The sequence below is a fragment of the Stegostoma tigrinum genome, chromosome 8, assembly GCF_030684315.1.
Source record: "Stegostoma tigrinum isolate sSteTig4 chromosome 8, sSteTig4.hap1, whole genome shotgun sequence".
Taxonomy (NCBI): Eukaryota; Metazoa; Chordata; class Chondrichthyes; order Orectolobiformes; family Stegostomatidae; genus Stegostoma; species Stegostoma tigrinum.
This window is the reverse complement of record NC_081361.1, coordinates 50,989,632-51,004,334: the sequence shown is the minus strand read 5'-3', so window position 1 is coordinate 51,004,334 and position 14,703 is coordinate 50,989,632. Positions and strand designations below refer to the sequence as shown.

The 14,703-nt window shown below is 38.2% G+C and overlaps 1 protein-coding gene across 10 annotated transcripts in view; it reads right to left on the bottom strand.

Moving 5' to 3' along the window:
• Positions 1-3,880: 3,880 nt before the first annotated feature.
• sgip1a (SH3GL interacting endocytic adaptor 1a) overlaps positions 3,881-14,703 on the bottom strand; it is a 248,344-nt gene continuing 237,521 nt past the window's right edge. For all 10 annotated transcript variants that reach the window (XM_059647869.1, XM_059647871.1, XM_059647872.1 and 7 more), the window contains 4 exons: positions 11,212-11,414; positions 9,293-9,357; positions 7,778-7,942; positions 3,881-6,774 (listed from right to left, as the gene is read on the bottom strand). In XM_059647869.1, coding sequence (XP_059503852.1) covers positions 6,752-6,774; positions 7,778-7,942; positions 9,293-9,357; positions 11,212-11,414 — 456 coding nt within the window. In that variant the 3' untranslated portion in view covers positions 3,881-6,751. The remainder of the gene's footprint in view (positions 6,775-7,777; positions 7,943-9,292; positions 9,358-11,211; positions 11,415-14,703) is intronic.

Below are 14,703 nucleotides of genomic sequence, written 5' to 3'. Positions count from 1 at the left end.
GAAACGCCTGTGAACTAACAAACCAGCTCGGTGAGTGAACCAGCTGCAGCATCACATCATATTAGAATATTGTGACAACAGTGGACGCTTTGTCACTGTGATAACAAATTTCCTGGGCTGCAATCCTTTCTCATTCCTGCCTTAACTCACCCTTTATTACTAGTGCTAACCTGTCACCTTTTCCATTTTTGCATGTCTTCTAAAAAATAGCCTTGAAAGCTCTTCGCCAAGTTGGATCATTCTATAAACATGTCATAAAACCCTTTTATCTCTACCGGTGGAATGTAGTCACGGTGTTGTATCTGCCAGTACCAGGTTGGAAAGTAAGAACAAGGTGATGCAGGTCTCCAGCATGCATCTATCCAATGAGTGAAAGTGATATGTGTGGACAACCAATCACATGCTGGGGCAGGAGTGCTGCAAATCACCTGACACAAGGGATACTGTTGGCACTGTTCTTGAAAAGCTGCCAGATCGGTCGTCAGTGTACAAAAGGCCCTGGGAACAGAAGGTTCCTATGGATGGGTAAGGAGCTTCATCAACAAGGACAAATAAGCTTAAGACAAATTGTGAATATATGCCAAGAACATTCCACTAAGTAACTAAAAGGTTAAACCCAATTTTCGTTTAAAAGTCTTTTATCAAGAAATGTTACAGAATGGACAGATGACGACTCCTCTCACTTATTGGGTCCCTCTATGTAATTCGGATCATAGAAATAGTAATTTCCTTCAGATAGCCAGAATAAGCCATTCTGTTTGACTGAAAATACCATGCCACAGGTCACGGCAGAGGTGAGAAGGTAAGGTGTTCATCATTGTGAATGACTGCAGTATTAGAAGATGAATGGCTTACTCTGAACCACAACAGTGTGTGTGTGTGTCCGATCATCATGTGCGTTTTGTGCACCTTGTCAGCTATTCAGGTCCCAGGCAAAACCCTCTTCCCATCTCTGCAGATCTCACTTGCTCCTTAGATTACAGTGCAGGTATGTGAGTTGAACCATAGATACAAGCAGCCATTCTTGGATGAGAGAAAGTACTGCATTGAAGTCATTTTCTCAGCTAGTCTGACTTGCTATTCATACTGGATAAATGTATACTATTATACATACGATTAATACATAGAATCTGGGTTCTCACACGGAGAATGTTTTGAACTGAACTCACACCAGAAGTGGAGAGGGCTGCTCCTATGGTCGACAATTGAGAGTTTAGTCATTCAGGGTCTAATTGTGTATGTTTTTCTTAGGAAAACTGACTGGCTTGCCTCCTCCCATCCCCTTTGATGTTGAAAGGCCCAGACTCAGAGGGCACACTATCAAATAATTCCTTGTTCCAAACACCAGTGCAGGCACATAGACCCTGGTGAGTAGACATGAGGGCAACAGTTCTTGCTCACATTCTTTTGAGCACCACACTGCCAGGTGAATGCAGAAGGTTTCGAACGTGTTAAAACCGGGGCCACTGTTAGTTGGCGGACTGCCAGAAACCACGCCAATACTGTGGCCCAAACTAATCTGATGAGGTTTAGGCTCAGCCTGCTGGAGACTAGCTGGAAAGAATCTGATGGAGCTGCCTGAGTTATTGTACAGGTACGTATAGGCAATGGGGGATTGCATCTGGGCCATGGTCTCTGCCATTTCTCAGTTGGGTGAGTGCATTCTTTCCTCCACAGTGAGACAGTCCTTGGAAATCTGCAACATGGTTGCCAACTTCAGTGGATGAGGATAACCTCTGTAAACTGTTATCTATTTGTGTCATCAATTCATCCATCTGTTTGCACAACTGCTTTGAGCATTCATTTATAGTATCTTTAATAATACTTTTCCCTGATGAATTCTTACTTGTTGAAATCTAATAACCATTGTTCAACTCTCTGTTCCCTCCTAGCACGAACTGTTTGATTTTACTCAAATCAATACATCGCTCTACGGCCTGGAATTTTCACCTTCAGCATTTCAGGAAATGAGAAACTTTAAGAATTCTTTTTGAATGATTTATCCAATGTAAACCTTACTGAATTAGATGACACAGCAGAAATTTTCTCACTCTTTAGAAAAGCATAACCGATTCTAAGCAATCAGTAGCCAAGACAAAGTAAAGATAAAGCATGCAAGCATTGGGCTCACAGTATTGCGGTCACTGCTTTCTCACTTGGATATCAAAGTGTCTTCTCGCACTCTTTGAATCCCCTGATCAGTAAAAATATTTGGAAAGGATAGGAAGTGGCCCACAGCATGAGGTAAACTAAAAAAACCTCAAGCTAGGTGATAGGCTAACATCTTGACTACCTTATACATTGGTAAGAACGGTTCAAACAAGTTACGGACATAGGGTACAGTACAAGTGTCAGAAAATAATGTATATTAATAAGATCTGGAGGCAAGGATCATCAAACAATTGCCTTATTCAGCCAAAATATGGACCAGAACAGATGAAGGAAAACCATGGCAAGATTTCTGTAATGCTTCAGCTAGAAAGCAGAATGCGGTCATCACAAGATATTTAGATCAACAATGGGCCAAACATCCATTTGTCTTCTGATATCCGTGAACCGCTCTCAACTAACATTTGTTGTGTAAATGTTCTGTCTATTCAGCTAATACATCATTTCTAAACTTTTGTTTCTTAATAAACTTACTTAGCTATCGTTGAATTGCTTACAGTCAACTGTGTATTTTAAGTGTCTATGGCTCCTGAAACCAAAATCTCACAATTTTATTCATTCCTAAACTTTTCCTCATCCTAATTAATTATTGACTAAGCTTTGTTCTTTGATTAGCTTTCAGCCTGATCTCAGTCTAGCTTAAGTCAAATTTGTCCCAATCGAACAGTTCTCTCTATCCCAGCTATTTGTGCCAATCACCCATGAATCAAAGTCCATGCCTTCCACAGTACCCTGCAGGGTAAACATTTAAACATCAAATCTGTTTATCTCTCAGCTACTTTAACATGAATCAGGCCATAAGCCAGTAATAATTATTATTAAGTTTCTGTTTTTTGCTTTGCACTCTAACTCCTCAAACTCCATTGGCAGAACCTCATTTCTAGTTCTACTTATTTCATTGATCATGACATAAATTACAAAAATGGGATCCTTGGCTGCCTAATTCCAGTTCCCCTCCATTGCAAAGAAATTCCAACCATCACAGTCCTGGGGATTTCTAGGCAGAACTTAGACCTCAATGTCCTCTAACATAAAGTTGATAGGAGGAAGGGGCAGACGGTTAGGGCATTGACAAAACAGAATGACACCCTATGTCAATGATATTTTAAGTTCAAATTAGACTAAATTCATCATAACAATATTTAACAATCTATCAGATAGCAATGTATGAAGTATTAAAATATATCATGTTTAGTTGACAGTATAAGCTTCAGCTTCTCACTTCTTTTGTTCAGGGAATCTCAGGCATTGGTCTGTTGAAAACAATGCACCTAGGAGTGCTTCATGATTACACAGTGATACTGGATATACTCAACAGTTGCTTAGTAGCATAGAACTTGAAAATAGAAAAAAGGAGACACGTCGTCCAAGTTTTTCATCTCATCAGGAAAAAGACAAGAATACCAAATTTCAAAAGGAGTAACAATTTATACTGCATGAGAAGAGTATTGATTCATAGGCAAGCCGACCCTGTTTGAAATGTTGCCATTGAGCATGCACAAAAGAACTCTCTGCTCTCCTGTTGAGCGCAAAAATGAATAGTTTCAGCAGCATGTTTTTTTTTAATTTTAGGAAAAAATATTCACAACATGGATATATTTCAATTTGATTTTAAAAAATCAGAGTGGTAAAAATTAAAAAGAAAATAGAAGAATTTGTACCAGTGCTGCAATTTTCTTAAACTTTATTTAATTTCAAAGAAAAGCAACATTTAACTTTTTGAATGGTTATTACAGTTTAATTTCCATACTGTATAGAATTTAGAATTTGATTTATAAATGGCCAGACCATTTCTTTACTACATAATACATTAAAACATAATTGCATATTCATAATTATGTGCAATGAACCAACAGGGATTACAGCCACTGAGGAAATGACATATATTTGTATTTATGTATATATAAAAAAGGTATTTACAAAATAGCACTCAAGATGAATAGAGCTATTTCTTATTTTTGTTCCAATATTCTTGCTCTTTTCTGAAACAGTTGACTCCTGTTGGGATATGGTTGCACAGGCCTAAAAGCCTTTCAGTACTTCACCCCAAATATTTAACTTTTGTGTGTATTTGTGTCTATATATTCCCTCAAAAAGGGTATTGACAAGCTTTTCAAGCAGATTCTGTTCTCAACCAACATCCAGTTACAAGCTCTTTCCATTAGGAGCCACTGCCTCGTAATCAGGGATGGGATACCTGGCCAATTTTTCCCTTCAAGGCCCAGGGGATGCTAAGGCTGATGTCGCTCTTCAGCTGCTGCTCATTTGAGATCAGCTCTCACAGACCAGGGATGAAACCTTAGACTTTTTGGTCTACACATGCACTTTTATAGCCAATAGTACCTTTACCAGGAGGCCATTTAACTGTCAATGAACTATTCTTAAGCAAAATGAATTGGTCAGATCTAGTTATTTTTCTGAAATCCTTACATGTACACTCATTGTGCACAGCATCTGTGTGGAATGGCCCTGCAATACTCCTAAAAAATAATTCTCATTTTTTGACAGACAGCTTAAATAAGGTCAAAGTAGATTATTATGTGTTGAGGGCCATATGTAATAGACAGCTAAAGGAGCAATACCTGCTTTATCATTAGCATTGAGGGAGCACATCAGATATGAAAAACATTTCCACACTGCACCAAATTATGATTCATTTAAAACCAGCTCCCGGCTCCAAATATAACAGTTAGCTCACTTATATTACAGAACACTTTCTCTGGTAGATGGGTTGACTTTAAAAGTAGCACACATGTTGATGTAATTGCACATGCAAGTCCTTTAAAGTTGCAAATGGATCTTTTTTTAAAAAATGGTGTTGTGGAAAGTGGTCTGTTTAGCAGGAATGGAGTTGTTGCTCATGAACACTGCAGTCCCTTAGTGGTTTAGTCTGGAATCACTGTTTTCTTACCACTGCATAAGTTGAATCCCCTGTACTTCAACTTTCTTTTTGAGGTGAGCTTGCGATTTGAGAAAGGGCTTTGCAGGTGTTACCATAACTGGCAGAATCACTCCTGTTTTCACATTCATACATTATTACGACAGCAGCAAGTGCTATTGACAGTTGAAGATAAATATAAGCAAATTATATGTATCGCCAATAATCTTTTACCAATAACATTAGTATTGATTTTATCTTTCAAAAATATTTCACTGTGTTTTCCATGTTCTTTAGTATCACTCAGTGAACAGAAGATGGAGATATGTTCAGTGGCAAATGTGCAAAACAATAAACTCTTTCCTTTATATATCCACACACTTTGTACAGCGATGCACCAAAGATTCAGGAACCATCGATATTGAATCAATGAAGTTCAGAACTATTTTGTTAGGGCAGTATGTTGGGGAGAGAATGTTCCTTTTTACATTCTAGCTAATTCTAGTGATGAATATCCTCTGTATACCAGACAGACTCCTTTAAAAAGCCTTAAGCAATGTTTCATCAGCAAATGCATCAATGCAAAACTGATTTATAACTGATAATATAAAAACAGCTGCGTATGTGTGATGGAACCCTGAAAATGAAATTCCAGATCGTAATTTGTCCACGCGTTCATATTGCAACCTTTTTTCTGCTTTTAAATAATTTCATTTTTATTATATAAAATTTCAACTACATTACCAAAGCAAAATAAATGTCTTTTTAAGAAGCTGCTGGAACCATTATTCACAGTAACACGTGTATGACTTTCAGCATTGACATGACAGTGACATAGAATTCCAGGCAGCCAGCATTAAGATCCCACCTGCTCAGAGTTAGTCTTCAGCTGAAAGATTTATGTATTTGGTGGCACCTTATGCATTGATTAATGTCTGAGTGTTAACCTCTTGCTCAGATGCTGACTGACCTCCTTTGCAGTTTTTGTTACAAAATCCAGCATTATTGGATTTTCATTCGATCTCTGAAAACTTTACAGCCTTTCCTCCTTACTATGCATAAACAAGATAATTACATAACCATATTGCACACCTCTCTCTCAAACTATACAAGGCATTCTTCTAAAACATAGCATTGCGTTGCAAATTGATTCTCATTCACTAAATGGGTGATCCCAGGGCAGATTTTCAACATCAAAAATATACGCTTGTGAACAGTAAAAAAAGTAATTAAAATCTGAAAACAATCGGCATCAATACTGGTTGATCAAAAGGCTAAAAATTGAAATAATGCAATGTAGTTCTTAGACAATGCTACTCAAGTCAAATACAATGCTCTATGTTTGAAGAGGCATGGCCTATAGGTTAATTGTGATATTTCTGAAATGCCTATAACAGCTGAAATACAGGGGTATCTGAGGTGAAGAGTATGGGGAAGAAGTGAATACCAAATTACAAATACATTTATTACACTGTAAAATACGAAATGTTACCAATGTCACATCAATCATATAATAATACTGCAGGACTGGTCGGCAAATTCTGCTGTTCTGAGTTCTTGTTGGAAATGCTCTGGCTGCATGGAACAGAAGTTTGAAATCAGTGAATAAAAGTTTGGTTACAGGTTCAGTCCTTAACATCTCCTGTTTGTTTTTAAAAAGCTGTCCGGTGAGTAACATTGAACACTGGACAATGTTGTGAGAATTCAGTTGTCGGCCATGTATTTCCCTAGAAAAAGAAAGAGAACTAGATTAGGAAATACTGGAGTCAAACTCAGACAGACCATAGGGATAGCTGGCTTTTAAAATATTATACAGGCCATTTGACAATAGTGTTAAATACACACTGTTGAGGCAGCTTAGAGGGGGATTAATTTAATATCCAAGTGGGCTGTACCTGACCTTCCATGTGGACATTACATTAGCCTCCTTGGGAGTTAACTTGATCAGTTACGGTAACTATAATAGAATCTCCAGATTGATGCTTAACTGGGATTTCTGATGATCCACCATCGAATTGATGTGAACAATTGGAAGAACTGGCAAAGAAGTCCCAAAGGGTCTATTTTGACTTTTGTGGAACTAACTGTACCTGTCAGCCTTTGCCTTCTTCAGTGAAGATGCCCCACTGATTGTGACAGTTCGGTCTCATTTGACTCTGGTGGGTGAGTTCCGGGGCATCAAATATATGTGCCAGCAAGTTAAACTGTGGCACTGAATTGGAAGGTGGGCAGGGGTAGAGGACGATCAAGGGTGATTACAGTGGATGAACAGTTCATGTGAAGCTCAGAAAATTGATCTACCATTGCCAGCGTCAATGGGTGGTAAGATTACTGACCAAACCTCCAAACTGTTACAGGCTCATTAATGTTAGGTGAAAGCAGTGAAAAATAAGCCCAGATATGTTTCTTGAAATCAGGGAAAGTGTGTCCAACAATACTCTACAGCAACGGGCACACATCATTACCAATGAAATTAGCAAATTTTCAACAGCCTCAAAGTCCACTGGGTCAACGCTGCGAGTGCCAACTGGATAACATTGCTGAATAACTGCTAGAGCCACTGCTGAGCAGCTGTTCAGAGCCATACGGAAATGGGACTAATTTGATTGCTTATTGAAAGAGTTGGCATAGATTTGACAGGCTTGATATCCTTCTGTTTTGTTTAAAGGCTTTTCTTTACCTTAGTCAACTTAGGTAACGACAAATCGCTCTATAGAATTTGAGAAATACCTGCTGCAAATCTCTTTTTGATGAGTGAAAACCTATATCCTGCCCCAACCAATTCAATATCGACGCCCGACAAAGTGCTCCCTTCACTGGTGAATTGGACAGCCAATGTTGCAGGCTTACTTGGTCCTTCTGATAGCTGAAACCTGGCGAGGAGAGATCCAACACCTAAAACAAATCAATAGAAGAACATGTGTATCAAGGAGGCTGGAAATTTATATTCAAAATTGAATAAGTTATCTTTGGCAAACAAGTTAAGGTAGACCTGTGACATGAGATACTTTCCATGATGAACTGCCCACATCTATCACAAGATGGAAGACTGTAGGGTCAGTCATCTCTGGAGATCTCTGCTTTTCAAGCTGCTCACAATCATCAGACTACTCATTTGAACACAACTGGTTTGTCACTTTGTAGATCTAAATGAGGAAGGGAGAAATTAGACTGGAAAAATATCAATATAACTTTATTTGTTTGTAGGGGTAATGTATGTTGATAATTCAGGTATCTTCATCTCTTAAAAGAACCTGTAGTTTTGGAGTTAAAGGAGGAATGATTTACTTTTGTAACATTGCCTTTATTTTGTTTCTATTGACTACAGCATGAAAATGTTATTTGTTTCACTTTTGTGTAATGTCATTGTACCTGTGGAACAAGAAGTTGTCATGACACATGGTCTTCCAGAAATTTCATTCAAAATATATGGTAAACCCTGTCTTAATTATGTTGTCATTTAATTTATACCACTAAAATAATGCATTTCAAGTAATTTGTTCAAGCCAATTTTACTTCTATTTCTGTTATGCTTTTGTTTCTTGATATTCTTAAGCCACATATAATTAACAATGAAAATGTGAGCAACTGATCTACTCTTGAGCTTTATTTAGGACTTTTGAGTTTCCTGTTATGTAGAGAGCTGCCTTGCTATCAATTTTCACTTTTGATAGCACAGGGGATTTGTCTGTGTGAATGCATATTTAAGTTTTGTACAACTCGGAGAAGTATTTAATTTGGAAAATTAATAGTATTGCATAAAATATGTGAATCTTGCAGTGGGTTATTGAGTTGTATTTTACCTCTGAGCCATGGGAAATATATGCCTATTGTCTGTTGATTATAATGATTGGTTGCAGTTTTACACAATGATTGATGGGTAGGAATCCAAAGCAAACAGAATATTAAGGTAAATTGAAAAATCACCTATGCTGTAGCAATTGCAAATGCAAAGGCTCTGAATCAGTCAGCGACTTTGAGCGCATCCAGTGAAGGAAACCTGTGCTCCATGAGAGACTGGTGTGCAATAGAGCAAATGTATTGAACATGTTCAGAACTCCCTGCTCAACTGGAAAGCTCTATTTCTTGGGTTCTCACAATGTAGGCCTGGTGAGTATTATGTGTATGTAGGATAATAACAAATATCACTTACAATCTTTACACTGGCAGGTGCAGAACATGCCTGTAATGAAATCTAAAACAAAAAAAGTTTATTTCAATGGCAGAATTTCATTCTCAATTTACCTCCATTTTCTGATTTCTGGGATATATCTGGGATCTTCCAAAGTATCCTGTGTTGTTCAGCATTCCTTAAAAAAACAAATATCAGTCAATCAGTAACTTACAAAACTTCAAACAGTTGAGATGAACAAAACCTGTCTAGAATGTTCTTCCTTACCTATAGGTGCTTTTTCATGCTGGAAATGGCATTTTAACCATCAGAGACACCCCGCCTAAAAAGTAATTTTAACACCTCCAATAAGGGTCAGTAGGTTAACCCACCGTGCAAAAATTACAATGGACTTGGCATTGCCCTGTTTGTCAAGTGTGTAATTTATTGGCAGGATTTACTGTGCAATAAATGGACTGTTTGATCTAAATTATACAATTTTAAAGATGGCGCAGGAACTGAGGGTGTATGGATAAAATCTATGAAGATGTTGAATGAATTCAGAAGGCTACTAAAATGATGTACAGGAATCTTGATTTTACAAATAGAGGCAAGAGTAAAGAGGCAAGGAAGGTATATTAAACCTTGATAAATCCCTAGGCCTCAGCTCTACTAACAATTTTGGGCAACACACTTTTTGAGAGAGTGTAGGGTTGTTTTGCTGGAATGGTATAAGTGATGTATGATTTTGATTATGTGTTGGATATTTTTCCCTAGAACAGAGAAGGTTAAGAGAACATCTTATAAAGGTGTTCAACTTCTTGAAGTGTTTTGGTGATGTAAATGAGGGGAAAAATCTGTTTCCAGTGACAGAGGGCTCAGTAATCAGAATTACTGACTAAATTGATTTGTGAAAAAAATCAGAGGTGATGAATGAACCTTTTTTAGAACTTAATGCAATTCCTAAAACATTGGTAAAACCAAACACAAGAATAATTTTCAAAATGAAATTGGTAAATACTTAGAGAAAAATTTACAGGTCAGTGGGGATAGAGTAAAGAAGTGGAATTAAACTTCCCTGCTCTCAACCTCCAGTGGGTTAGTACACATGAGAAACTGGACATGCCGTATAAACACTGTGGCTGTAACAGCAGGTCAGATGCTGGGCATTCGGCAGTGTGAGACTCAACTCCTGTCTCCCCAGATTCTGTCCAACATTAACACACCAACCAGGCCAAAAGAATCTCATTCAACACTTTTAATATTGACTCGCTCCATCACAAACGCAAAGTGGCAGCATGTATGTGCTGTTGGTAAGATGCAATTAAGAACTAAGAAAGGCTCCTTTGACGCACTTTCCAAAATCGTGACCTCCAACACTGAAGGACAAGAACCGCAGATGCATGGGAACGCCATCCGCTGAAAATTCACATACTATCATGAATTGGAATGATATTGCTGTTCCTGCACTGTTGATAAGTCAAATTTCTGAAAACCCCTTCCTAGTGGTGCTGTGGGTGCTCCAAAACCCTAGGGATTGCAGTTGTTTAAAAAGGTAGCCCACCACTACATTCTACAGGGCAATTATACACGAGCAATATGATGGCCTAGCCATCAATACCAACTTTCCTTTGAATGAATAGAAACAATTCTACAGCAATCAGGACAGAGAACTCTAGCCAGTTAATGCCCAGTTTAGAATGTTAATTCTAGAAGGATTATCAGAAAAGTTAAAGCTCTTGTGAATACATTATTTGCTAAGTAGAGTTAACAGAGAATTCATTGCAGGTATGATTGGACAGTGATCATTGATGCAGGCAAAGAGTAGAATGATAATAGGCAGAGAGTGTGGAAGAGTGACAGACAAGAGATGCAAAGTGTGGAGAAATGATCAAGGTTGTGTTTGAGTCCCATTGCCTGGAATTGGAAGAATGTCCTTTCCAAAGTCTTTGTGCAGGAATTACCAAGCGGAGATATTCAACCAAGTCTGGCGGCCAAATTCTCAATAAATATGTCATACAGAGTCAATATAGAAACAGAAATAATGTCTTACCAGGCAGCAGGTGGAAGTACAGCTTGTACTTTTGCTACTCCTCCATCTACAGGAGTGAGGAACTGGACATTATTGAGAGCGACAGGTGTAACCATTGCCTCTGCGTTATACTTATAATCTATTCGGAGATCAGTGCTGGTGGGTTCACAGCGCCAGCTCACTGCTAGATTCAATGGTGTGGACTGAATACCCTGTGAAGAGACCTTTAGAAGAGGAAAATGACTATTAATTCTGTGTGATCTTCATTTTTAATTAAACAGCCTTTCAAATATTCTTTCCCTTACTAATGAAGGTGTGCATCTGGAGTTTGGTTGCACAGCTGAATTTTCACTGAAATAATTTTTCCTCACAAGGGGCTGACCAGCAGAAAAAGAGACATAGGACTAATTGACTAAAGGAAACATTAGCTAACATCTACCAACATTCATTTTCTAGTTACAGTTGTGACCACAAGCAATGGCTGAAGCTTATCTATATCCAGATTTTTAAAGGGGTTTGTTAGCTAACTTCTAATTTTACAAAGTAGTCTTCAATCATTCAGTATCTGCATTGTGTCTATGGGGAGGGTGACGCATTTCTAATGTACATACTGCACCTTTGGGCGCTTAGGTTCCTTTGTGTTTCTGAGAAAATGGCCATGTTGCATGAAAATTCCACACCATGACACATTTTATATATTAAGTGGCATAATTTACCACATGTACTGAGAGACAATTCAAGCTAAATTTGACCTTGATGACAGTGTAAAACATTCAAAATTGAAACACCCATCATACATCCCTGGTACTTTCAGTTATTATAGGGTTAAATATCTCCTGAATGTGCTCGTTGCATATACAGAAGGGGAGTCAAGTCACAAAATATCATTCACTCAGTACATCCTGTAGTAGCATTGTTTCAATATAGGTGATCTGTTAAAATTGTCTAGTTAGGAGATAGAGTTTGAGACAATGAGACTAATTGAGGGACAACTCCACAGATAGGAAAAAATTATTTGAATCTTTGCGGTAGTGTTTTGTCTGGTAAATTTTGTGATGTCTGAGTCTGATAAGAACCAAAGTTAAAAGAATGTTCCCATTGTCCACCCTGACCTGCAATTTTAGTTTTGAAATTGATGACATGCAATGCACATGAATTTCATTTAAATTCATTGTTTCAGATAAACAACCAGTGTGTGGGACAGCACATTGCTTTGTCTATTTAAGATAAGAAATATGATGGAAGTAGGTCAGTTGGTCCATTGAGTCTGCTCTGCCACTCAATGAGATCACGGTTATTCTGATAAAACCGTGTGAATCTGGATGAACACAGCGGGCCAAGCAGCATCAGAGGAGCAGGAAAGCTTGACATTTCAGCTCAGGACCCTTCTTCAGATAATCTGATAATCCTCAACTCCAGTTTCTTCCCTTTTCCTTCTAATCCGTGATTCCATGCTGGTGTATGCTTCTCTCATTAGTCCATTGTGTATAAGTGATATTTGTCTCGTATGGAGACAAGGACTATATTGACAACAGGAGAATAGTTAGTGCTTCTGGTACTGGACTGATAACCCAATGATTTGGAGAGTTGGCACCTGACAAGTTTAAATTCATATAATTAAATAAATCTGGAATTTAAAAATGTAACTAATCTTAGTAATTATTGCTATTAAAATGCCAAATTGTTATAAAAATCCTTCCAGCTCACTAATGCCTTTTAGGGAAAGAAACTGTCTTTACTCAGTGTAATTCCAGATAAAACACAGTTGAATCTAAATTAATCTCTGTAAAGACTGAGCAAACTATTAACTTATACCGATGAATCATAAGAAAAATAGCATGGATGGGCCATTCAGCACAACCTAGAGACTGAAAATGAAATCTTCACTACTAACATTTGAGTATTGTGCCAAAGATGGGAGTGCTAGTCCAGACCCTAGTCAAACAACTACCTGACACAGTCACACTCATTGAATCACACTTTTCAGGCAATAGCAATGATTATTATCGATGATAGTGATACAGGCATTTTTGTGTAAAAAAAAGACAGAAAAGATTATGGTGATAGTGTGGTTAAAAGGTACTGAAATGTCTGATCAGCCATAATCATAATAGTAGAACAGACTCAATGGGCTGAATGGCCTACCCCTATTCCTATCTTTCTATGCTCCTGGTTCATTGTCCTCCATCATCAATCTGGCTGTGTTCAAAACTAGTACTGCAGTAATACACAGTAGGGAGGGAATGATTCGAGGAGTCTAGGAGTCCTGAACATTGATCCTGAATGCCATGGCATCAAGTCAAATATAGGCATTGTAACCATGAGATGATTAAAACTCATCTCCCAGCCTGCACCCTCCCACTGATGAATTTGTCCTCCTCCCTTTTAAATATTGCTAATAAGAAGCACTGAGGGCACTAAGGCCACAAAATGTTCTCTCGACGTTCTCTCTAACTACTGCAGGAATACCTTCACCACAAGGACTGCCGTGGTTCGAGAATGTAGGTTACCAACAAACTCTCAAGGGCAATCAGGGATAGGTAATAAATGGTGATCTTTCCAGACAAGTTACATCCCATGAACAAATTTTTAAAAAAAGTAGCAGTGCAAACTGCAGAGACTCCCTTCTGATCTCTAATTCTTTGGCTTCCTGCACTGTTTTAATGAAGTTCAATGCAAGTTTTAGAAACAACTTCTCAGCATTCAATGTGGTGCTTTCCAGCTTTCCAGGTTGAGTCCAAGCTTTCAACATTTGCCCCAGATGGATGTACCTGGTGAATATTCTACTCATTCCCAATTACCATTCCTCTAGATAATTTTTTTTGCTTCTTTATTTGTTGAATTTATCTCCTTTCTTCTCACACAATCATCCCATATGTCATTTCACCTCGCTTGACTTCGACTTTTCTTTATTAATTCATGGGATGAAGGCGTTGCTGGCCAGGCAACATTTATTGCCCATTCCTAATTGCCCCGAGGGCAGTTCAGAGTCATTGCTGTAGGTCTGGAGTCACATGTAGGCCAGACCAGGTAAGGATGGCAATTTCCTTCCCCAAAGGACATTAGTGAACCAGATGAGTTTTTCTGACAATCAACGATAACTCACGGTCATCATTAGATTCTTAATTCCAGATATTCCACTATCTTCTGTGGCTGGATTCGAATCCAGGTCTCCAGAATATTATCTCAGTCTCTGAAATAACAGTCCAGCGATCATACCATGAGGCCATTGCCTCCCACAGATCTGCATTTTTGTTCTCCCGACACTCAAACCGCTCTCTTGCCTCTGTCTTTGCTTATCACCTGTTACTAACATTTCCAGTTTGAAACAAAAATATTCACCCGAAATGTCATTCATCTTTCTTTCCACGGATGCTGCCTCTTCTGCTGATTATTTCCGGCATTTTCTGTTTTTAATTCCAAATTCCAGCTTCTGCAGTATTTTGCTTTTGCACATCAAGCAAGTGCTTAGAAGGGATAATGTTTCAATCACTTTTTGTTTGAGCAAGTTGT